General features: G+C 41.1%; 1 protein-coding gene across 8 annotated transcripts in view; it reads right to left on the bottom strand.

The window, feature by feature from the left end:
* Positions 1-26439, bottom strand: part of LOC111076104 (rho GTPase-activating protein 26) — a 147517-nt gene that overhangs the window by 113042 nt on the left and 8036 nt on the right. For 6 of the 8 annotated variants that reach the window (XM_022369743.2, XM_022369736.2, XM_022369735.2 and 3 more), the window contains one exon: positions 25271-25543. The exons of the other annotated variants lie outside the window; for them this stretch is intronic. In XM_022369743.2, coding sequence (XP_022225435.1) covers positions 25271-25448 — 178 coding nt within the window. In that variant the 5' untranslated portion in view covers positions 25449-25543. Of the gene's footprint in view, positions 1-25270; positions 25544-26439 lie in introns of those variants that run through there. 8 annotated transcript variants of the gene reach the window in all.

Here is a 26439-nt window from a genome sequence, read left to right on the forward strand (position 1 = left end):
CAAGCGCCATCCCGGGTGCACTAACGGACCTGGGGACTGATACCCGGACGATGAGTCTCAACGATCAAATGCTTCAATGCAGGACCGTTGAGGCCTCACTGGGGACGTCAACTTCCACGTTTGTCTGCAGAGGTACACCGCAGGGCAGAGTCCTCTCGCCCCTCCTATGGAACGTAGCAGTTAATAAACTTCTGTGGGAGATAGAGGGGTGGTGGATGCCACATGGTGGCATACGATGATTATGTTGCCATAGCATTCTCTGGGAAATTTTCAGAGACGCTATGCGAGTGCATGACAAGCACTCTCATGAAACTGTCCCAGTGGGCAGACAAATTCGGGCTAGGTGTTTATCCGTCTACAGCGGAACTAGTACTCTTCACCAGGAAATACAAGATTCCGACACTGACTCTCCCAAAACTCTGCAGGGAAGCGCTAGTTTTTAGCAATAATGCCAAGTATCGTGGCCTGATCCTCGATATGAAGCTCGATTTTAAACTGAGCATAGAGGATAGGGTAAAGAGGGCCACTGTGGCCCTCTATACCTGCAGAAAAACCATCGAACTTAAATGGGGAATGACCCCGTACATAGTCTCTATATACCGCCATCATACGACCAATCCTGATGTACGGAATGGTGGTGTGGTGGCCAGCACTAAACAAGAAAACGTGTCTTAGCAAACTCAGCCGTCTCTAACGCATGGCAGAGCTATGCATAACGGGCGGACTACGCACAACCCCAGGCGAAGCCCTCGATACCATGTTGTACCTTCTCCCTGTAGAACTCATGGGGAAAAAGGTAGCAACGCTTTCCGCTCTCAGAATGAGAGGATTCAAACTTTGGAAAGCATCCGCGATTAGACACTCGGGAATCATGATAAGACTCTCTCAACTACCGGAGGGGACAGATTACTGTATACCGAGTGATCACCTCTCGACGCCCTTCCAGGTATCATCCCACTCAGGGAGGACTGGGAGAGGGGCGAGAGTAGAACAGCAAATGCGAATTACATATACACTGATGGCTCAAAGTTAGACGGCCGTGTGGGTGGAGGCGACGAAGTAACCAGGCAGGGTACTTCTACCGGAGAAGAAGCAAGTAGCGATGTCTTTGGCTACGTGTAGGCTACTAGCGCACGAAGCCTTCGAGCTAATTGTCGACAGACAATGGCAGCAAACCATCACCCCATCACCCGTAAAACTTCCAGATCGATCTGGCCAAGTCGAGCGAAGAAACGCTCGTAAGAGTTCTACAGACTCAACAGAGTACAGTGCTCCACCGTCATCCGAGCCATCACGGGACACTAGCAGATCGGCACACACGCTGCAAGACTGTAAAAATCTCATAACGACTTCTGTAGAAGCTGTAGGGCGGAGTCGGTCCCCCACTTCTTCTGTCACTGCCCGGCGCTGGGAAACCTTTCCTCGCAAAAACGGTCAACACTTTCAGGGTGTCTGAAAAAAACGTCTCATTTACGGACACATTGCGAATGGATCCAGAAAAGACACCATCAGATCTGTCTTTGCTCATTTCGCTCTTCGCTCAAGCAAAGATCCAATTTTGCAATTTTGTTTTGTTACTGTTGTTCACTGAGCAACGACGCTACGAGCGAACGAAAAAGTGTCTTTTGTGTCTGTATGCGTGTGTGTGTGTGTGGTGCCGCCTATGGCAACGATCTTTATGCATATTCAGATCACTCGCCTTTGTGAATTGTATGTTTGCAGTTTGACTATTGGCGCTTAAAATGAGTCGTGAAGTACAGAACGAAAATGTGCGTGTTTTTTTAAATTTAATTCAACAACTTACAAGTCCATATGTAACCTGTGTGGTCTGAAACTTACCGGCAAGCACATAACAAATTTGAGACGCCATTTGATGGCAAAACATGCTGAAACATATGAAGATTTGGACTGCAGCATCACCAAAATCCAACCAAAATCAACAAAAACGAGAAGGAACGTGTGAGTCGCTTCTGGGGACGCGACTCTACTTATACCCGTACTCAGTCAGCATATACATTTTTAAGCATATGATTTTTTAGAATATTAGAATTAAAAACGAGAAGGAACGTGTGAGTCGTTTCTGGGGACACGACTCTACTTATACCCGTACTCAGTCAGTATATAAATTTTTGAGCTTATGATTTTTTAGAATTTAAAAAAAAAAAAAAAATTGTACATTTTACATTTTTTTGCTACATCTGCTATCTACATCTACATATACAATGTCTATTCTACATCTAACATGTAGATTGTACATGTTCCATTCATATTCTACATCTCCTCCGCTAGGGGTTGCTCGCGCACTGAACGCGGCAGAGTGTGCGAGCGAGAAGGAAAATGAGTTGTGGGCCGTGGGCAGGAGTGGGCAGGGGAAGCAACTGAAAATTAATTTCTTCATTCTGGCTATAATTATGATCCGATCTGATTCAGATTCGGCAGTCTGGTAGATATGGTCATTCTCTACGATACTGCGTTTTTAGTTTTATCGTATCTTTAAAAATGTGCCTGCCACAGATTTTCGTCCTTTGTGGGGGCGGAAGGGGGCGGGGCGAAATTTTGAAACACACTCATATAGTCTCTCTCTAAAAACTGATAGTGAAGAAGATTTCTTTTAATGGTAATTATTGTTTTTTTTTTTTTAATCTATATATGTATATCAAAATGGAGAGAAAAAAGTGATTTCGTATTTGTTTGTTTTATGGATGTAAATTTATTGTCATTATTTATCAATTTAGTTATTTGCTTGACTAATGTCTGCAAAGTAGGCGAAGAGGAAAATTTCATAGTCAAAGATTAGGTTTAAACTCGAGATATTATTCATCAATTGAGTTATAATATGACTGCTATTAGACGAACAAACCTTAGACGACGTGCACATCGTGAAATAAGTAATCGGAATGTCTCTATTAATCTAACGCAGAGGAACGTGCAGAAGTAAATGAATGGAAACGTGCCCATACCAAGATTTTCGCTGCGTTCATATCGGTTCATTGTCTGTCGTATGCCAGCATTGCAATGCTTTAAAGTCTCAATTGGAAACCCCCGGTATATGCTGCGCTGGTTTATTTCACGTTTTGACTCATCCGCCAAAGCCATATTGTATTTGAACTATTTTTTTTATTATCAATCTGAAGTTTATCTGAAGGCGTTAAAAAACTGAAATTTTGAAAAAAGATTATCCTCGTTGAATATAATTTGGTTAAACCTATATTCACCAGAAAAATGGCAATAATCGAGCGTACGGTTTTAAAGATATAAGCCAAAGTATGACCTAAAAGTGCGTTACATAAAACAGAAGTTTTCGAGGTTGGGGTACAAAATGGCAAAACTCTGCGAATTGGATAGGGCTATCTGTATAACATTTTTTGTGCTAATAAATGAAGTATTGAGAGTTAATTTTCAAACTTATTAAATGTAAAAACTTTTCCTGTTCTTTTGTTAAAAATCCGCGGAGGCATCTGGCGAACGTTACTGGCGTAACGCGATTATAAAAGCCTAAAAATATACTGTTAGCCAAGGTTCGACCAACGTTCTGATAATGGTTTTAGGTAGTTTAATATATTAGAAAGACCTTAAAGGAGAAACTTTTATCAAGAATCATCTTCTTCCTAGGAGATAACAGTAAAAGAAAACATGTCTATAAAAATACCAGAAAATACCAAAAACGTGAACTTTTGCTTATTTCATAGGTTTTAGGATGAAATTATATGTGAATAAAGTAAATTAGTTACCTTTCAATAAATTTAGAAAAAAATATCCGGAAAAAATTATATAGAAATCGGTTTTTATTGACTTTTTATGATTTTTGGCCTGGTGGACCTTTTGGCGGAACTGCCCATATGTGATGAACATGTATCCATAACTGATCGCCACTGTACCTTCATACCCTTCATCGAAAAAGATCATTAAAAGTTAATTAAATAAAACCTAAAACAGCAAAATCGCTAGACTGGAACTCCTTCCAGCACGGAAGATGATGCATTCCCAAATGATTGTTACTGAACGTATGTACCTCTGCTTTCTCTTGGCTACGCATCGAACACTACCAACTCACTACCATACACCCTCTTTTCAGCATTGTGGACAGGCTTTAAACACAATTCATTTTTTAGACAACTATCCTGAAGTTGACAATATCAGGCTCTCTCTTATTCTGAAAAATCCCTCCAATCTTCAGTACTTACTTTTGCAAAAAAAAGCTAACATCGATACTATCTCTAAGTTTCTTAAGTATTACAACATATTCAAAGCTATATAAACAACTTTGTATAATTCGGTCTAATGTCTAGTAACTCGTCCCTCTATTCCGCTATTAGTTATAATACTATTTATTGCTAACGTACTATTGCTAATTGCTTAAAGTGGACTGCCGTGGTGGAAATCTCTCTATGAGATTATGAGATATTGCTGTTTTGCTAGGAGAATTCCGTTGAGATCGACCAAGACAGAAGCTTTGACATTTTTCTGCGGTCAAGGCGCCCAAGCGAATGGGACCAGCCTGGACAAATTTCTGCAACAGTAGGAGCACCAGACGACCAAGCGAGAGATACTCCAGCAAATTGCGAGCAACCAAGGCCAAACCAGTGTATGAAAAGAACTAATACAATTTTTAAGAGATCTAAGCTTTGTAATTGTTATAGTCATCAGCTGGTTTTTGATAGATGGTCGATATTTCACATCTTTCAAAGATTACCACTGTTTCCTTAAGATGTGCTCTGTGTGAAAAGAGTATTGCGCTTAAAAATAAACAAATGAACAAGTGGAAAACTAAGCAAAGTAAAGCAATTTTTTGATAGATGGTCGATATTTCAAAACTTTCAAAGATTACCACTGTTTCCTTAAGATGTGCTCTGTGTGAAAAGGGTATTGCACTTAAAAATAAACAAATGAACAAGTGAAAAACTAAGCAAAGTAAAGCACTGAACAGGGAAAAACTGAGCAAAACTAAACTAAAATGCGAAATAACGAAGAACATTTCTCACAACTCTCGCTGAAGTGAACTTTTTTTTGTTCACCTATATATATATGACCCAACACCTAATTAGAGCCTTCGAAATTAAATTTTTTTTTAGTTTAAGAACACCACACGATGCCCATTGAATTTCACGTAATAGGCGATAGCCAATACGAGACGGTTTCCTTTTAATTTTTGGTCTTATGTGCTTAGCATTCAAAATAATGCGACGCAAAGTTGTTCGACTTGCCTTGAGACCATGCTATTGCCAAAGTATCGTTACTCCCATATATACAGGCAGGCTTCGGTTTTCACATTCAATTTTTACTTTTCAGCAAGCAGTCATAATTTTCAATTCAAGGCGCTCTGAAATCCGCAAATGTCAAATTTTTTACTCCCTGTACTGTTAAGCGCAAAATTTACTGCTTTTATACCCACGCGTTAGTGCCAGCTCATACAAAAAGGCCTGTGTTTGTGTGTTGCTGTGTTGCTGGTTTAAGTAAAAATTACACTACTCGACAAAATCCAACTTTTTTTCCTCAAGGATCCAAACCGACTTTTTCTGGGGGACTTTAAAATGTTTTAAAGAATTATGGTTTTTTTTTCTATGGCAAAACTTTTTTTTTAAGAATTTTTGAATTCTGGTATTTTTTTTAAAGCCATTTTCAGAGGTAATGCTTCTTTCTTTCACATAACTCTAGTATCTTACGTCTGGTTATAAACCACTATTTTGAAAAGATAATTAAAACAGCTAGAAGTTAAGCCCAAACACTGTGATTTCAGCTTTCCGTCTGGGAAATATAAAGCATTGAATGCAAATATGATGATTTTTTTTGCGGTATTTTTTACGAAATTTCGACTTTAAAAACTCGGGAAAAGTCGAAAAAAAGTGATATCCTGTGTTCTCTGTTTTCTGTATAGGTGCATTAATTAGGCGTCGTTTAAGGTATCGCTCATTAAAATCTGTGGAGAAACTTTGGAGCTAAAATTCGTTAACCAAACCTAAAAAATGAACAAAAAAAACCTTTTCGAAGGTTGCAGGGTTGGGAATTGGGATCGCGATCAGGTACCAAATGTACAACCCTTTTTCGTTTGCTTTGTTCCCAATTGGCAGTTGGTCCCGCAACCTTCGAAAAGGTATTTTTTGTTAATTTTTTTGGTTTGGTTAACGAATTTTATCTCCATAGATTTTAATGAGCGATGCCTTAAACGACGCTTGTCGCGAATTAATTTGCAATTAATTGCGATTAATTGATTTTCACGGCGGAGCGATACAAAAAACGTCTGAAGTCGTTGACGGTTGATGCAAACTGAAAAAGAATTTCTTTATTCTGGCTAAAATAATGATCCGATATCAACCAGATTCAGCTATCAGGTAGATACGGTCATTCTTTACAATACTGCCTTTTCGTTTTCTCGTATCTTCAAAATTGTGGATGCCACAGATTTTCGTCCCTTGTAGGGGCGGAAGGAGGCGTTCCTTCCCGTGCGCGACGGTGGTAACAATCACGCTTTCCACCGACGTTTAAACAGACATCCTAGTCCCTGCTTGATCTTTTCCGCGCTCCATTGCGGCCCGAAGGTCCATACAGTTAATATTAATCGGGAGAACCACCTCTAGCATTTTATGGCTACCCGCCAGGCACCTTCAGCCATGGCCCTGGTGAAGGTCCCCCGATTTGTTATCGGGAAGACCTGAACCATGCCTTAGCTAGAAACTGCAGTACATTGGACAGAGCAAGCGGCAATGCATTACACGTTGTCCTTCGGGGTGTATAATGTATCTACACTATAAATTTGTAGAAAAAAATCTGTGTGTAAGCGGCTATCTCCGCAACCCGTGCACCATATATATATATATATAAATATATATAAATGATAGCCAGAGAATGTGACCTATTTTCCACAAACATATTTGTACTTTTCTATAAATAGGTTCCCCAAGAATTAAAAAAAACATCTTAAATTTGGTCCAAAAGTGTGTGTTTGAACGCCTATTTCATTTCTCCGCAACGCGTGCACCAAATTGCACCAAATTTTTTAAAATGATAGCCAGAGTATGCGGCAGTCTTTCTTCACAAAAGTTTTCACTTTTCTTCAAATAGGTTCCACAAAAATTAAAAATTAATCAAAAAAAATCTCAAATTTGGTCTAAAAATGTGGGTTTGAACGCCAACTTCATTTCATTTTGTGTCATTCTGTAGAACAAATTTGGTCTAAAAATGTGTGTTTGAACGCCTACTTCATTTCATTTTTTGTCATTCTGTAGAAGAAATTTGGTCTAAAAATGTGTGTTTGAACGCCTATTTCATTTCATTTTGTGTCATTCTGTAGAACAGAACATTTGATGATAGATTTTGTTTTTTATAACTTTTTGTGTGAAAATTTGTTTTCTGAAAATATTGCAATTTGTGAAAGTATATTTGTTGCTTTTGAAAATGTGTGCGTTTTAAACCAACCTGTGTGGTCGAGACGATTAAATTTGGGTCGGTGAACGCGAAATTCGTTTCAAGTTGTGGCTTCAAGGAGCCGTGAAAGTAGCCAAGACATTACACATCGCAATGAAAATATTCGTCTACGCACAGCAAGTTGCCGTTAAAATCAACGGAACAATGATGCAACAACAACTGCAAATGAACGTCGTGATATTCAAAATCTACAAGGTGTTGCCTTCGCGTACAGTAGTGTCACCGATTACGCTTCTCATAGGCAAATTATAATTGGTCCAATGAACGATCGTTGTCGCCATTGTCAGGCATTCAAATTTAAAGGTGAAGCAGATGGGATGTGCTGTGCGAGTGGTAAAGTGAAATTGCCTGAATTAGGCAGCCCACCACAACCATTGAGCACATTACTTAATGGATTGACACTTGAGTCTAATCATTTTTTGAATTTACGAAAGTATAATTCGAGTTTTCAAATGACATCTTTTGGCGCCACAAATATTATATTATTATAAGAGACAACTTCATGCCAACGTTCAAGGTAATTAAATAGTTTTGTTTATGCAAATTGTACGTTTGTTCTCATTCTATCATATATTTTATTCAGATTCAAGGTCAAATATACCATCGAGCTGGCTCTTTGTTACCTTTCGACAACGCAGAGCAGACCACCAATTTTTGCAATTATATTTTATCGGGAACGCGGAAGACGAAGCTGATCGACGGTGTGCCATTATTACCAACACGCGGAGACAAATTATTTTCGATTTGCAAAATATGTTCCATGAGCACAACGAATTGGTTCAGGTTTTCAAAACATCGCTTGATCGAATGCCATCTGACGATCATAAAATTGTTATTCGAGCTGATAAAACACCGGTTGGCGAACATGCAAGGCGTTTCAATGCACAAACAGTTGACGAAGTGGCAATAGTCATAGTTGGTGAGCAATTTAATAATCGTGATATTGTGCTTCATCGTAGAAATGAACAACTTGAACGTGTATCCGAGACTCATCGCTGTTATGATGCATTAAAATATCCCATATTGTTTTGGAGCGGACAGGACAACATTAAAATGATAAATCCAGTAAACGGTCGAGAATGAACAAAGAAAGTTAGTGCTATGAATTATTACGCATACAGGCTGCAGATACGGCAAAATCAAGACAACCACATATTGAGGTGTAGAGCACTTTTCCACCAGTATATTGTTGACATGTATACACAAATTGAATCGGAACGGTTAAATTTTCTTCGATTCAACCAAGCCAAATTACGTTCCGAAGAGTATGTTCATTTGCGTGATGCCATTAACAACGATGGTAATGCACAAAACGTTGGAACTATGATAATATTACCGTCATCGTATGTTGGAAGCCCACGTCATATGTTTGAGTACGCGCAAGATGCGATGTCATACGTTCGCCGTTACGGTCGACCAGACCTCTTCATCACCTTCACGTGTAATCCGCAATGGGAAGAAATCTCGGAACTATTGTTTGTTGGCCAAACATCGAAAGATCGCCATGATATTTTAGCACGTGTTTTTAGACAAAAATTGAAATCACTCATGGATTTAATTGTCAAACACGGTGCATTTGGGTCTGTTCAATGTTGGATGTATTCAATTGAATGGCAGAAACGAGGTTTGCCTCATGGGCATATTTTAATTTGACGATGTGATTTCGGCAGAAATTCCAGATCCGACAGTGGATCCTGAATTGTTTGAAGTGATCACCAAATATATGATTCACGGTCCATGTGGTGCGTTGAATTTGAATTCACCCTGTATGGTTGAAGGGAAACGCTCCAAACGTTTTCCAAAAATTTGGTCTCCGATACAGTGACGGGCAACGATGGATATCCCGAATATCGGCGTCGATCAACTGAAGATAATGGCCATTCGGTAACTTTGAGAGTTAAAAATCAAGATTTGGAGATTGATAATCGTTGGGTTGTGCCATATTCACCGTTATTATCTAAGATTTATAAAGCGCACATAAACGTAGAGGTCTGCAATTCAGTTCAATCTATTAAATACATTTGCAAATACATCAACAAGGGCAGTGATATGGCTGTTTTTGGAGCAGTTGCTAATGTTACCGATGAAATCACTCAATTTTAAATGGGCAGATACATCAGTTCAATTGAAGCAGTATGGCGCATATTATCATTCCCGATCCATGATAGGCATCCAACTGTAGTTCATTTAGCTGTTTATCTTGAAAACCGTCAACGCGTTTTTTTCACCCCCGGAAATGCAATGCGAAGAGCTGCGCAACCACCAGCAACAACTCTAACTGCATTTTTTTCGTTGTGTCAAGCAGATGATTTTGCGAAAACATTGCTATACGCCGAAGTACCCGAATATTATACGTGGAATAATTCGTCAAACTTTTTCAAAGGCGAAGACGCGGAAAAGCCGTTCATGGTCAGCCAGTATTGTTTCACTAAGATGCGATAGGACGAATTTATACAGTTCATCCTAACAATCAAAAGTGTTATTATTTGCGATTGTTGCTAATAAATGTTCGTGGACCAACATCATTTGAATCTTTGCGAACTGTTGATGAAGAATTGTGTGGGACGTATCGCGAAGCATGCGAACAATTGAATATGCTTTAGAATGACATGCATTGGGATCTTACACTTGAAGATGCAGCATTGTCATCAAGTCCACATCAAATTCGGACACTTTTCGCAATTATTATAGCCACGTGCAGTCCATCAAAGCCAATTGAATTGTGGCAAAAACATCAAAATCATTTGTCAGAGGATTTTTTATATTGATTGCGCCGTCAAACGGGTGATATAAACATGGACTATACGCCGGAAATTTACAACGAAGCATTGATTGCTATTGAAGACCTTTGCTTGATGATGGCAAGCAAAGTATTAGCTCAATTAGGTATGACAGCGCCTAATCGTGATATACGCGACCTTTTCAACAAAGAACTGGAGCGTAAACAGCAGTATGATCGTGCCGAGCTTAATGCGTTTGTGCAAAACAATGAGCCACGGTTAAATATCAACCAAAGAAGGGTTTACGACCAAATATAGCGAGTTATCGAAGAACAACATGGTGGACTGTTTTTTTTGGATGCAGCTGTAGGTACCGGAAAAAGTTTGTCATTTCGATTATTTTGGCTACCATTCGAGCACAAGGTAGAATCGCATTGGCTTTGGCTTCGTCTGGCATCGCTGCCACATTATTGGATGGTGGTCGCACGGCGCACTCTGTCCTTAAGTTCCCTTGAATATGAAGGCTGACGATAATCCTACATGCAAAATTTCAAAAATATCTGCGATGGCGAGAGTGCTGCAGCAATGCTCTCTTATTGTATGGGATGAGTGTACTATGGCCAACAAGAAGTCACTGGAAGCACTTAATCGTACGTTGAAAGATATTCGTGGAGATAATCGATTGTTTGGTGGTGCATTGATATTGTTAGCAGGTGATTTCAGACAAACATTGCCTGTAGTCAAACTGGGAACTTTTGCTGATGAAATTAATGCGTGTTTGAAAACATCTAATTTGTGGCGCTCTGTGAAAACACTTAGATTGACTACAAATGTACGTGTTAAATTGCAAAACGATGCTTCAGCAGATTTGTTTTCCAGACAACTGTTAGACATTGGTAATAGCATACTTCCCGTTGACAATTCTGGCTTCATAACGCTTCTATTACCAAGTATTTCAACTTTTCATCACACCTCCTTCCACCCCTACAAGGGACGAAAATCCGTGGCATCCACAATTTTGAAGATACGAGAAAACGAAAAAGCAGTATTGTAAAGAATGACCGTATCTACCAGATAGTTGAATCTGATTGAGATCGGATCATTATTTTAGCCAGAATAAAGAAATAATTTTTCAGTTTGCATCAACCGTCAGCGACTTCAGATGTATTTTTGTATCGCTCCGCCGTGAAAATCAATTAATCGCAATTAATTGCATTCGAAAAAGCGCTCGGGGTATGCATGGGTACTAGTGCTCGTGCTGCCCATAAATATCATCTAATCGTTTAATAAAGAATAATAGAAATAAAAAAAACAAATGTCAACATAGAAGAGCACCAGCTCGGTAAAGAGCACAAGCACAGTAACCAAAGCCAAAATGAGCCAAGCCCGGCAACAGCAACAAGACGAGCGTCGGCTCTCGCAAGCAAAAAACAACGCGTACTTCTCTATACGCTAGCCAAAGGCAGAAGTACGAACAAAAACTGAATCCCTGCAAGTGAAAGAGGAGAGCTCTCTCTGCCCTGCATTGAAAAGTGGGTCATGGAGTGCCTAGTGCCCATCCCACTACTCGTACTGCCTAACCAACGATTTGCTAATATCGAAAACAACTAGTACAATGCCCTCGCTTAAAACTGTGTCTACGACCACAACAACGACAGCAACCACAACAACATCCACTGCAATTGCTCAGCGCCCGATACTGTCGACCCACTGCGACAAGCCCCACCTCTCCCAACCAATAAGTTCGAAAAACGCTAACGGAGCGTTAATTCAGACTGGGCTCGATCGCAATGTGCAAATCAAAAGAGAATTGAACCCAAAAACTGCGAAGAATAACAATGCAGCTAAAATAACTAAAATAACCGAGAACACTGTGCCACATAAGGCACTAGCAAACAATAGATTTGCGATACTAAGTGTCCCAACTGAAGATGAGATCGCCCAAACACCCAAGGCCAACAAATTAAGGCCGCCACCTATTTATGTTCGTCAGGCAAATTGTGCTGAACTGGTCAAAAACAGTAACTGATAAAATTGGCGCAAACACATTCTATGTCACGTCCATTAAAAGGGGTAACATAAATGAAACAAAAATACAAGTCAATGACGAACAAAACTATCGATCAGTTGTGAAATACCTCGAAAATGAAAAAATGAATTAGTTAAAAGTAACAAAGGATTTCAAGTGGTTATCAAACGAATCGAACGAACAGTCCCAATCAATGAGATAATAGATGGACTTAACGATAAGCGCTTCGAAGTCAAAATGGCTATGAGCATAATAAATAGAAATAAAAATCCCCAGCCAATGTTCAAAGTAGAACTGACACCTGAAAGTATGCGTATAAGTTAAAATGAAGTTCACCCAATCTACAAGCTTCAATATCTACTGCACCGTAGGATCACCGTTGAGGAATCACACAAACAAAATGGACCCGTCCAATGCACAAATTGCCATGAATATGGACACACGAAAACTTATTGCACTCTACGGGCAGTCTGCATTGCGTGTGGTTATGTTCATCTCACTGAGGCCTGCCCAGTATATAAGGAGGACCCATCTGCCAAAAATGTAGCAACTTGGGGGAAAGTATACCGCCAATTATAGAGATTTTCCTGTCTGTAAAGAATTGAAAAGTCGCCTAATCCAACAAATAACTGCAGCTCGGAACCCGGTTGTCCGACAAAACTTACCAAATATACCATCAACTACGACTCTGGGAGTTTATTTTGCTCAGGCGTTAAGTTACAATAACGGGTCAGTCTCTAAGCCGCATCAGGCATCTTATCATATCCCAGAAATTTCTGCCCAACATCCGCTGCAAATCCATCCCAATTGCCAGTGTAATTGAGTCAATGTTGGTATGTATAACAAACACAATGGTAGCAATACAAAAAACGATGCTGGAGTTCAAACAGAAATCTGTTTAAATGGCTTGTCTTAATATATGTTTCTGAAATGCAAATGGCATTTCGGAGCACAAATGCGAGCTCTTACAATTCCTCGCTCAACACGACATTGACGCCATACTCTCATATCAGAGACTCACCTAACAAATAAAAACTATTTTCACCTCGATGGCTATAACTTCTATGCGGTACAATATTAGCACCTAATAAACTTTTCAACAGACGTCGTATTTCTGGGCACATTGAAGTGCTGCTACGAGATAAAAGAAGGCTTCGCCGAGAGTGGCAAGCACACAGATCACCTGCCACGAAAGAGCGGCTAAAAATAGCCAACCACCTACTACGCAGAGCCCTAGAAGATGAAAAAAACCGAGTTCAAATATCCTATATGGAGCAACTCTCCCCAACTAGCGAACGATTCCCACTGTGGAAAGCTAAATCAGGCGTATGCCCACCAATCGAGAGTGAATCACCTTTGCATACACAAGCAGGAGAGTGGGCTCGCAGCAACAAAGAGAAGGCAAATACATTTGTCGTCCATCTAAAAAACGTCTTCAAACCACACCCAGCAACATATAGCTTTGTGCTCCCACCAACCAACAATCCCGAAGCTACCCCGCCTATCATATTCCAATCAGGAGAAGTCACAAGGGTCATTAAAGATTCATTCATCTCCCCTAAAATGATCATAGAATTGCCGAGATGTGCAGCATGATGAAATGGGGCTATTATCCTCTAGAATGGAGGAAATCAGTCATCACAATGATTCATAAAGCCGGAAAAGACAAGTCCAAGCCATCATTATATAGGCTTATCAGCCTACTGCCTTGCCTATCAAAGATATTTGAAAAGCTGCTCCTGAATCGGATAAAGCAACACCTACTTATCAACGGTGCCATCCCGACTCACCAATCTGGATTTCGCGAAAAACACGGAACCATTGAACAAGTAAACCGTATAACCTTTGAGATACGAAATGCATTTGAAAGACGGGAGTATTGCTCTGGATGTCGCCCAGGCTTTCGACCGCGTTTGGTTAGATGGCTTAATCCACAAAATCAAAATATTACTTCCACAGAACATCCATGGAATATTGGAGTCATACCAACATCAAAGAAGTTTCGCAGTACGATGCAAAGATTTCCTCTCTGAATATCATCCAATTGAAGCTGGTGTACCGCAAGGCAGCGTGCTTGGACCGACACTGTATATCATCTTTACAGCAGATCTTCCGACAAACAGCCTAACAACAATTTCGACATTTGCTGATAATACTTCCATACTTAGTCGCTCCAAGTGCCCAAAAAGAGCAATGGAAAACTTATCATCTCATCTCGTGGCCTTAGAAGAATGGCTAGCAGACTGGCGCATACACGTAAACGAGCAAAAGTGCAAGCATATCACCTTTACCCTAAACAGATAAACTTGCCCTCCATTATATCTGAACAACATCAACATTCCACATGGCACCGAAGTAATATACCTTGGTGTTCATCTGGATAGAAGGCTTACTTGTGTAACGAACCATGGATCCCATGGTCCGTCACAAGCAGACGACGCAGCCAACGCTTCTCCCAGGTGAAACGATCAACACCCAGCAAAAATTCAAACTCAGCACACGCCAAAAGACAGGAGACCAGCACAAGGGGCTTACGCAATAAGTACCTAAAATAATATTAAGTAAATAAATATTCCTAACAATATATATTCCCGAAGTGCCAACGAAATTCCTTTCCCACGGTACCGGTGCACACTGATCACCTTACCTGGGACATTGGACACTTGTTGGGAGGCGATTGCTTAGGTAACCCTCGGTTACCGGGCAAACCCCTCACATGCGCGAGCCAGTCAGCAGTCTCCGACTTTCCTTACCGGGAATATTGGACACTGACTGCAGGGCTAATGATTAGGTAACCTTCTGTTACCGATCAGCCCGTCTGCACGCGCAGACTATAATTCGGCAATATATATTTATGTAAGAACCCTTCCCACATTCTGAAGTAGAAATAAGATATCTGTAAGACATTCATAGGAAAATCGAAGGCCGGCCGATCTATAAAAGGCACTGCCTTGCATGAAGAAAAAGGCAGTCCATCAGCCATCGTAGGCAGGCAGTCAATCAGCCATCGCAGGCAAGCAGTCCATCCACCATCAACAGAAAAACATTCATACGCGTCGTAACACCAATAAAGATAATCTACGGCATAACATAAGCGAGAGCATAATAATCCGAAAGAATACAGATATCTTTTAAAAAGTCAATGATCCAAGAGTGTTCTGATTTCGCTAACCCATTTTCAGTTGCTGGCAAAGTTCATGGTTTTCCAAAATAAAGTCCTGCGAATTATAAATAACTTGTAATTCAGGACCGTGGACAGACTGAAGCATATCTCAGTCTGAGATAGGACATTACACTTGGCGTAAACACATCAAAGCGAAATCTACTTAAATTTAAAGCTAGTAATATACATTGGCGTTCACCACTAAAACTGGAGTCCATCTCGCTTGTTCATCCGATTTTAGAGTACGGCTCTTGTGTATGGTGCCCCCAGTACAAAGTACACCAGGACCGTATAGAATCAGTCCAGAAAAACTTTTTACTTTTTGCTCTGCGTGTCCTTAACTGGGATGCAGGTGTGAGATTGCCATCTTACCCTCGTAGATTGATTTTAATAAACCTTCCAACCTTAGTTAGTCGTAGAAAAACGCTTCGGGTGATTTTTATGCACAACCTGATTAAGGGTGACGTAGATAGCCCTGACATGTTGAGACGAATAAACTTTACGATTCCTACTAGATCTACTAGAAACTTTATTGCTCTGTTCCTTCCGCTTTGTTGATTAAATTATTACTTGCACGAACCATTTAGGGTCCTATGCTCGGACTTCAATTCCCTCTACCATATAATTTCCACTACTAGTTCCCTTCCTCTTCTTAAATCACTAATACTAACATACCTTTCCCGTAATTAGTACTATTTCTTAGCTATCTTGGCATGTTTAGCTCTTTGAGTTGTGTTTAGCTCTAATTTTCCTCGAACTTTAGTCTAACACCTATCCTTCATGCATGCTCGTGATCAGTTCGGTAACACGCGTCACGCGTCATGCGGCTGCGCCCCTCGGTCGGTTGGGCGGGAGGAGGGGCTCCGTTTCTGCCTGGGTTCCGCGCGTAACAGGCTTCGGCTTGGTGTCGCATGGTGCAGTCATTGCATATCAACGTCCAGACAAAGTACTTTTGTACAATGCAGTTCTCAAAACCATCTGGACATACGGCTCCGAGCTATGGGCAAATGCTTGCGTTAGTAATTTAGAAATAATCCAGAGAGCTCAATCGAAGATACTATGAACTATCACTGGGGCACCATGGTACCTACGGAATGAAATATCCATAAAGACTTAAATGTAGGATCAGTTAAAGATTAAATTGCCAAGGTGAAAGCAAAGTATCAGGCCAAGCTTCAGGCCCATCCTTATAGACTTGCGCAGTCTTTAACTTGGCACACTAGCCATACACGAATCCGCGCGAAGAGACCTCCCCATCCAGCAATATACTTAGCTAGGGACGTACTCCAAGTAATTAAGTGTATTAATTATGATTTGCATACTTGTCGTCAGTCTCTAATAGGGAAGATTCGATAAATAAAATACCATAATAATAAAAGAAAAAAAAGTTTCTGACCCACCCCGTTCCACCACTGCATCATTCACTCTCTTGCTCGCACCCTGCTCACTCATTCTGCCCTTCCCTCTGCGTGTCGCCAGCGATCACAATTCTGATATGGCGGGAGCAGGTCGTATTAGTTTCAAAGCTACTGCCACCAAAACGCCACACTGCAAGTTTAGCCGCACGTGTACCGTAGTCGAGGCAGACCAAACAACATCTGATCGTGGCACTCATTGACCGGAGCGCTGAGAACGGCAAAATGAAGGCGGCGCGAAGGAAGATGGTGCACGCGCGGCTCTTGTATGCGCTGTTCACTCGAGCACCTCAAGAAGGGCCACCCCTAGGACAAGGACGCGCAAACCCTTATGGCAGGCGAGGTGAAGAAGGACCTAAGTCTGGACACCATCTTGGAGGAAGCCCAGTGTTTGCGCTGGACGATGCTGAGGAGGACGACGGTGACCTGACGCTCGTAGTCAACCCGTCCGGAGCAGCTGAGCCAACACATGACGCTGAGTATTCTGCAACTCAACTTGCATAAAAGTAAGGTCGCGTCGGCGGAGCTCCTCATTACCATGGAGCAAGGGCCCTTCGACATAGCTTTGGTCCAGGAGCCATGGATTGCATCTGGCAATGCTGTGGGCGGACTAAAGTCCTCTAATTAAAACCTATTTCACCCACCTTCGGTAAGCAGGACCAGAACCGCCGTACTCGTACGAGAGGACTTCCATGCTAAGCATGGACCTTATGTCTCATTACAGCACTGACGACCTGACTGCGGTGATGCTTGAAAGCGAGTACAAACGCCTTACGTGTGGGGAAGTCCCGATATCAACGAACGTGGTGAGTATCTCCTAGACTTTATATTATCAACTAACCTAGATGTAGCAAACGTGAGGGAGGAACACACCTTCATAGGTCCCACCTCGTCTAACGTGCTAGATCTAACACTCGTAACGGGAAAGAGTACTTTGGAATCTGGCTGGAGAGTTCTTGAAAGACCATCCCTCTCAGACCATAAGTACATTCAGTTAAAGGGCGAATTTAAACACTCTCCGAAGATAACTGTCTATAGAACCCATCGGAACACAAATTGGGAAAAGTTTAAAAAGACAGTTACCTCGAAGCTCGCGACTCGCCCGGGCATCCGCGGAAGACATAGAAACGTCCCTAGAGACCCTATCCAAGGAACTACTGGAAGCGTACCACGCATCATGCCCACCGGGATTTATCGCTTCAAAGAAATAACCTCAAAGAATTCTTCAAAATCGCCGAACAGGCGAGCGATGAGATAATCAATGAGGAATACACAACCCTACTCATGGAGTACAAGAAGGAAATACCCATGGCAGAAAGAAACTCGTGGAGGACCATCTGCTCCAATATCGAGAATGTCCCAGAAACGGCTAGACTCCGGAAGTTGCGATCAAAGCAACCTACCATACAGAGTCAGCTGATGGACAGTGGACTGCAGTGAAGAAGCCCGAACGGCACTAATCGGCTCACTTCCTAGCAACTGAATAACAGCACCCCCCAACAGATCTCATGACCTCTAAGATAGTCCACTGGGCTATGGACTCCTTTGCGGGCTTCAAAGCACCTGGACTAAACGGAATATTTCCAGCCATGCTACAGAAGCATCCAACAACGTGAATACGAACGCTATAATGGACCGCCTGGATGCGGGCAAAAAGCATCCTGCAATCAACCTCTGGATAAAGAACCTTCTAAGTTCCACTTCCATAGTGATCTAGAGAGACGGGCATACATACAGGCCAGAAGTAGGTGGAGAAGCACCACCACCTGCTGAACCGCGAAAACCATGTGCAAGGAGCGCTATGGAAACTCAGCCACTACCTTCTGCACCTAACCCGGAAGGACAGTGGGATGTTACACATGCAGTTAAATTAGGATCACCAACAGTGGCAACTGCAGGAAATGTGATGAATCTTGGGCTATCGAAACCGGGGAACATCTAATCTGCAACTGCCTGGCTCTCTCACGGGCAAGGAGCAAATACCTTGGCGCCCCGGTTCTGCCATCACTGGAAGATGCCTCCAAGATGACTCAAGTTCCCCTTTTGCCTTTGCGTAAATCTACTTGATCCTCAAGGACTTCGAAACCACGTAAAACACTCAAAAGGGTTCATAAGCACTTATCCGGACAACTAAGGGCCATACTAGCCTGTGCGTGGCCCCGTGAGGGCCGTCCAGGTTAACCTAACCTAATGAGCTTGTGATTTCAAAAATGAATGGCACATAGCACATAAATACAAATACAAACTTGATTTTCGTTGTCGTCTGGACGTTGCTATGCAATGACTGCACCATCAAGTGGCCCATGCGACACCAAGCGGAAGCCTGTTAAGCGCGGAACCCAGGCAGAAACGCAGCCCTCCTCCCGCCCAACCGAGCGAGGGGCGCTGCCGCATGACGCGCGACGCGTGTTACCGAACCGATCGCGACCATGCAGGAAAGATAGGTGTTAGACTAAAATTCGAGGAAAATTAGAGCTAAACACAACTCAAAGAGCTAAACATGCAAAGATAGCTAAGAAATATAACTAATTACGGGAAAGGTATGTTAGTATTAGTGATTTAAGAAGAGGAAGGGAATTAGTAGTTGATATTATGTGGTAAAAGGAGCAAAGTACCCTAAATGGTTCGTGCAAGGAATAATTCGATCTACAAAGCGGAAGGAACAAAGGAATGAAGTTTCTAGTAGATCTAATAGGAATCGTAAAGTTTATGCACCATACACAAGAGCCGTACTCTAAAATCGGACGAACAAGCGAGATGTAGAGAGTCTTCGTTATATAGGGGTCGTCAAATTCCTTTGACCGTCAAATTCCTTAAACCCAAGCGCACCCATGGCCTTATTTACCATGGTAGAAATGTGTTCAGAAAACTTTAACTTTGGGTCTAATTTAACACCAAAATCATCAACCAAGGTAATTCTCTCAAGAGAACCATCGCAGAGGCTATAAGAAGCCAAAAGGGGGCTGGAGCGATGAAATGTCATTACTTTGCATTTCGAGGCATTTAGGTGTAACATATTTGCACAACACCATGACTGAAAGTTATTGAGGTCGGATTGCAAGCGAGAGTGTAATGAAATGTCCTTATACTGGACACAAAGTGTAACATCATCCGCATACATGAGTACTCGAGAGTTTGTTAATACTGAAGGCAGATCATTAATAAAGAGTGTGAATAGTAGGGGGCCTAGATGGCTGCCCTGTGGTATTCCAGAAGTGACCTTAACAGGTTAAGAGAAGGAGTTTTTGAAGAGGACTCTTTGAGACCTAGAACGAAGGTAGCTAGAAATCCATCTCAAATGATTAGGCGGAAACCCTAAAAGGTCAAGTTTTTGTGCTAAAAGGGAATGGTTTACAGAATCGAATGCTTTACTAAAATCAGTGTAAGTGACATCCGTCTGCAAGTTACCTTGAGAGCCTTTAATGATAAAAGCCTTATAAATCCGTGCTGGGACGGAGATATAAGGGATTTGCAGAGATGTTGCAAATGCCGTCTTAAAATTTTTTCAAACATTTTAGGAATAGCGGACAACGTAGATATACCTCTATAATTATTTGCATCAGACTTGCTACCTTTCTTATGGAGCGGAATAATAAAAGATTCCTTCCAGATGGGGGGGAAACATGAAGAGTTAATGGATAGGGTGAATAGCTTAAGCAAGGATCCACACAGAGCGTCGGCACAGTACCTAAGTACACAGCCGGGAACTCCGACGGGACCTGGTGAAAACACCGGCTTAACTAGTCGAAGATCATGAAGCAGTGAGCTTTCATTTAACAAGGGGCTGAAGATGCCATTCGACCTTGGTAAGCTGTATGGATACGGCTGACCAGAGTAGCTTTCATGAGAATAGGTTGTTTGGAAAAATTTGGCAAAAAGAATGATTTGCCTGAGCATTGTTTGCTGACATATTGAGAAAAGATAACGAGGATGGATGTGCGGACGTTCTACGCTTACTATTTACGAAGCTGTAAAACGGTTAAGGGTCCTGTGAAAATCGTATCCTGCATCGAGATAGGTAGTTTTTATAGCATTGAGCGTTAAGAACGGAGAAATTTGACCGAGCTATTACATAGTGAGAAAGAGAATAGGGAGAACCAACTTCTCGAAATTTTTTATAAAGTCTTGATTTTTAATTTTTTAGACTGGATACTTCTTTGGTAAACCAAGGAGGCTTTCCAGATCTAACCGGACAAGAAAGTGGGACACAATAATCAAAAAATGTGTCAAGTACATTGTAAAAAATGTTTGTGCCTTTCATAACGTCAGTGCACAAGTACAGAGCGGACCAATCAAAATGCAATCAAAAAGGTTATGAAGCTTCGTAAACTCGGCTTTACGAAAGCAGCGGACACGTTCAGATAGCCTATCCATTCGATCCAATACAGTAGGGCCAATATCGACTAACACTTCGAATGTAGTATGGTAGGAGTCTTCAGGTATACTGAGCGGAAGGGCTCGGGTTAACAACGCTATGGTCGGATCCGAGACAAAGCACAGATCAAGCAATCGACCCAAGGAATTTTTCACATGGTTGACTTGAGACAGGGATAGGTCTAGCAAGCCGTCGATAAAGTCATGTCGTGACATGGGCACAAGGTTATTAGACTCGTTTACCGAAGACCAAACAGTACCTGGCAAATTGAAATCACCAAGAACTATCATATGGTCTTTATCTGATAGCGAGGAAGAAACAGTTTTTAAAGCGGACAGGTGATGCTCGTATATTAAGATATCCGAGGAAGGTGGAATATACGAGCAATTATGAAAATGGAAAAGCCTGGGAGAATCAGTTTTACGCACAGGAATTCCAGGTCTTGTTGAACCTGGACCATGAAATGTTCCGACGTGAAGTTTGAGTCCCCACCTCCACGTCGAGACGAACGGTCATTTCTAAAAATTGTGTACCGACCTGCCAAAATTTCGGAACTAAGGATGTCCGGCTTTAACCAGGTTTCGGTGAACACAATAACGTGGGATGAGAATGCGAGACTCTCAAGGAAAAGAGTGCTGAGCTTAATACGCAAGCCTCTAGCATTCTGGTAGGTAACTACAAGAGAGGAAGTTAGTTTTTTGGATGGGTGGAAGTAGAGGTGGAAGATGAGGATGGAGATGGAGCACTGGTCTGAATGCTGGGAAGAGTAATGGGGGGCCTATTCTTTTTCTTAGCCTTAAACTTTTTAACCACCAAATGCTCTGGCCAAAACTTGGCGAAACAAATGGTTTCAAATTGAGTTGGGGAGACGCTTATCTTGAAGGAAAATAACTCCCTGGCGTAAGAAAAGTTAAATTTTTCCACCTTTAAGCCGACGGCTTTTAATTTGCTTTGTATAAAAGCGGTCACATCATTGGATAAGAGGTCAGGGGCTAGCCGCGAGACAAAAACTTGTCGCTTTGGTGGGACTCCCACCAGTGGTTTTGGCACCACAGGCCTAGTACCTGTGATGGCAGTATCCGGTGGTCCTGGACATCTATTAGCTGGTGGGAGCGAAACTGAGGGGATAGTTAAGGGGTTGGGTGTGGACTCGATGGACACGGACTCTACAGACATTTCTAACTGCATACTCTCCGAAGTGACGCATTCGGCTCCCGAATCTGCATCACCAGCAGCGATGGTTCCCCTTGGAGTAGCAAACGTAATCAACTGCTGCACTAAGGGAGTGGTCGGAGTAAGTTTTTCAGACGCCATCGGACATGAGGCAGTCGGCACTTGCAAGTCCCGCGGAGTAGACTTCTTGCGCCTCGGAGACTCAGCCAGCAGCTGTAAACTGCTGAACTGAGTGTTCATGGCCAAGAGCCGATCATATTGCTGTTTAAAGCCTACGATCAGCTCTTTGAAGCCACACCGCGTCTGCCTCATGAACGAACGCATGTCGTTTTCCACAGCACGGCATTCCTCACAACTATAATGTAGGCCGATGTTTTGGGAAATGGCGTCTCCTACACGGCCCGAGATCCCTACACATTTTGCGTGCACTACGCTTTCGCAAAGCCAGCAGGGGATATTGGGCTGGTCATGGATGATCTGCTTCTTGCAGGTTTTTTTGGCACAGACGACAGAAAATTCCATATTTATGTCTTTTATTTTTTTTTACTTTGGGGAAAAAAAAGTTCAAAACAAATAACAATCAGACCACTGTGCAGAGCAAATGCTTAGAGCAATGCTTAAAGCGGAATCGGTAAACGATGAGAGAGGAGAGTGGTTGCAGCAACAGCTTATAAGTGAGAGCGTTACTGCACAAAAAGTTACAAGAGCGAGAGAGAAAGAACAGTTATTGAGAGTTAGGTGATAGAGTGTGATAGACGGCAAAAGCTACGACAAAGAGCGGCTAAATGTAACGAGAGGGCGTACTTACGAAAAGCAACAACACAAACACACGACTAACCGACGCACAAAATTATTCAAATAAGTTGTGTTTTTACACAATTATCAGGCATGCACCCATGGTAAAAGTATGATTTTAATGTAAGTTAGTTAGAGAGTTAAATTATAGATAAAAAACACCGGCTGTTTAAATTAAACAAAAGGAAAATGCGGAGCGCAAAACAAAAACAAGTCTGGTCACTACGAAAAAGAACGAACGTATATCTTAATATATTTTTTTGGAAATAAGCTTCCTAGTTTACTTTTTTACCACATCGTATTTGTTCATAGAATTAATTTCCCTATTCATATGCTCATCATTGTAATTTAACGCTTAAGCACCCATATTATTTTTCACAATTGTGTTGTTTTCGCCTATTCACAAAGCGTAACTGTAACGACTTCACACGCATAGCCAAAATTCGCACATTGTAACGTTGAATCGACGAAGCATGACCATTTAGGGTTATGAGGTTGCCCAAAGGACATATTCAACTAAAATATTTCATTTTCGAAAATAGAAAAAGAGGTTTTTTTTATCAAGATAAATATTGCAAAACAATTTGGTCATGAAAAGCTATCGAAATCAAATTGCACAAATTGCAATTCGATTCGTACATATTATTCCAAAATCGTAATCGCTAAATTTTACGAAAACCGGAGCATGGAAGAATACCCTGCAGTACGGATAAGCGATGTGTAAGCAACCACACATCAATGGCAACATCATGCAGCTCGATGGCATAAGCAATGAACTGCCATACGATGGGATGTTAACTTTAATATAGGGATGTCCTAGGAACATAATCGATGACAAAGTAAGGCCTTAATAAGCGATGAATTTCCCTAATAAAGTAAGGCCTTAATAAGCGATAAATTTCTCTAATAAAGTAAAGCCTTAATAAGTGATGTAATAAGTAAAAAATTTGGCTATTTTAAATTTCTTTTATTAATTGTTTTTATTTAAAAATGTAGATTCACATTTTTGTGCTGTGTGTTCATTTTTCCACAGCACCTTTTTAGTTTTGTTGATTTGCTCATGTTCGTAAGGCCGTCGGGCTCATTCCGGGCACTTAAACTGAACCGCCTTTTAAATAAGTTGGGTTAGTTAAAATATTTTTATTCGAGATTTCTAGAATCTGTTCAATTTGTTAACAATGCTCTCAGTAGATCAGCAATTGTAGATCAGCAGTGCATTTGCGCCAAAAACAAAATACCCGCCATGATATGTACCTGTTCGACTTAAGCCTCGCATTTAGGGTGGTTTTTTTCTGTTTTCGTTGTTGGAAAGGAAAAATTTTGTGCAAAACGCATATAATTTCGCAATTTGACATTTTCTTCATTTTTTACAACGCACAATATACGTATTTTTAATTTAAATAAAACACTGCACTTACCTGATAATTTTTCCCAAAATAAACAAAACCAGTGTCTCACTTTTCACCGCACAATTCTAACAACATTGTCAACGCCGACGGCAAACCCGAATTCTGTTACGGCCCGTGTCGGGGGGGCGCAGCGGCAGAGAAAAAAATCCAGAATGACGTGTACTTAACATTTGACATCTCTCACTTCCGGTACTGCAGGGTAATTATACGTATTCGCCCTCTTTCTCTTTCATCTAACACCAACACCAAATCACACCGTTCTCACTTGATTTCCTCCGCTGGAGGGCGCACACTGCACTGATGAGTATCGCGTGAAAAGGCGTAGCGCAGCAACGGCAAATAAACGTATTTTTTCTTGCTATAATAATCCGATTTGAACCAGATTTGGGAATCTGGTAGATATGATACATTTTTGTTTTAGCGATACACGGATCCTAAAATTCTTCCGCCCAACCCTTAATAAACGCTAAAACACTCTAGAGTCATTTGATGTAAAAATTCGATCAAGGACCGGAAAAAAAGTAATTACACCTACAGAATATGAAATAAAAAGTGTAAGACGGCGAGACCGATAAGAGACCAAATTAAGTTTACGATTAAAATTTTTAAAAATTTAAGATTATTGAAACATCACCACACGGTCGAGTTAAAGGAGAAGTACAGACAGATTTTGATGTTATCAGCATATATTAGTGTAGCTGAGTATCTTTAATTTGAGTATGTATGCAATAATTGGTAAAAATGTATATATGGGTTTCCTTTTACTCACCTTTTGCCGCACTCATAAGATCTTTGACCTCTTTGATAATTCGCTTTATCTGATGACTAGTATGATCCAGCTCCTTTTCATGTTTATTCAAATTATCGCGAAACTCTGGACTATCGACAATGCATTCTTCAAATTCCAAAGGCTCCAAGCCGCGACGTATATCCTTTCCTCCACCCATTTTCGGTGGTTTTCGTATTTTGTATATTTTCTCTCTAGTTTTAGATGCTAGAGATTCTCACTATTTATTATATTTTGATACCGTTGAATAATTTGCTGCTCGTTTCGTTTATGCACATTTTTTTATATATTGTGAAGTGTTCAAAAAGCGAAGAATCAATAAGAATAGTTGTTTCCACTACATTTTCTTATTTTTATTTTATTTCAAATTTCATGCAATCCCGTTTTGTTAGGCTCCAACATGCCGCTCCCCAAATAACTCAACCAAACATACATATGTATTTATTTCATTACTATGCCTGCTATAAGCTTAATTTCCACCAAGAAAAAAAATGTTGGTCATAACATGTTGCTGATAAAGAATTTATATAATTTATGGGTTGTATATGTTTTGTTATTTCGTATAACAGTTAAGTGGAAACCATTGCAATGTGTATCCCACCTTCCGCAAAAACAACCAGTAGGCAGTAAGTATCGAGTGAATCATAGGTGGGCACGCCGTGGCTCTTTCAGCTCCCGCGGCTCTTTCCGTTGGGTTTTTTGGGAGGCACATCATGTGTCTTGGGCTACGCATATTTAAGGGGACCAATCATCTCACTGACATCTCATTTTACACCAATTATCTCACATATATTGAGATTCGTTGTAGCACAAACTTATTAGTATTTTACGACTTGAACTCTTGGGATACATTCTGGGACTCTAACTCCAGGGGGAAAAGAGTAGTTGAAGCCATCAATAGATCCGATTTAGGCTTTCTAAATGATGATTCTGAAACTTAGTTTTCTACTCACAAAACATTTTCTGCCGCCCTTAATACCTTTTCGTACTTGGTCGGTGCTTCCCATATTTCCTGCATCTTGTAAGAGCATGATTTCTTAACTAAAGGATCAATAACTTTTAGATGTATAGAACGAATTTATTTACTCCACGGATGAAAAATCCGATGAATAATAAAATTCGCTAAAAAAAAACAAATTCATCAACCAGCC

This window comes from Drosophila obscura, unplaced genomic scaffold (genome assembly GCF_018151105.1).
Source record: "Drosophila obscura isolate BZ-5 IFL unplaced genomic scaffold, ASM1815110v1 contig_87, whole genome shotgun sequence".
In the NCBI taxonomy this organism is placed as follows: Eukaryota; Metazoa; Arthropoda; class Insecta; order Diptera; family Drosophilidae; genus Drosophila; species Drosophila obscura.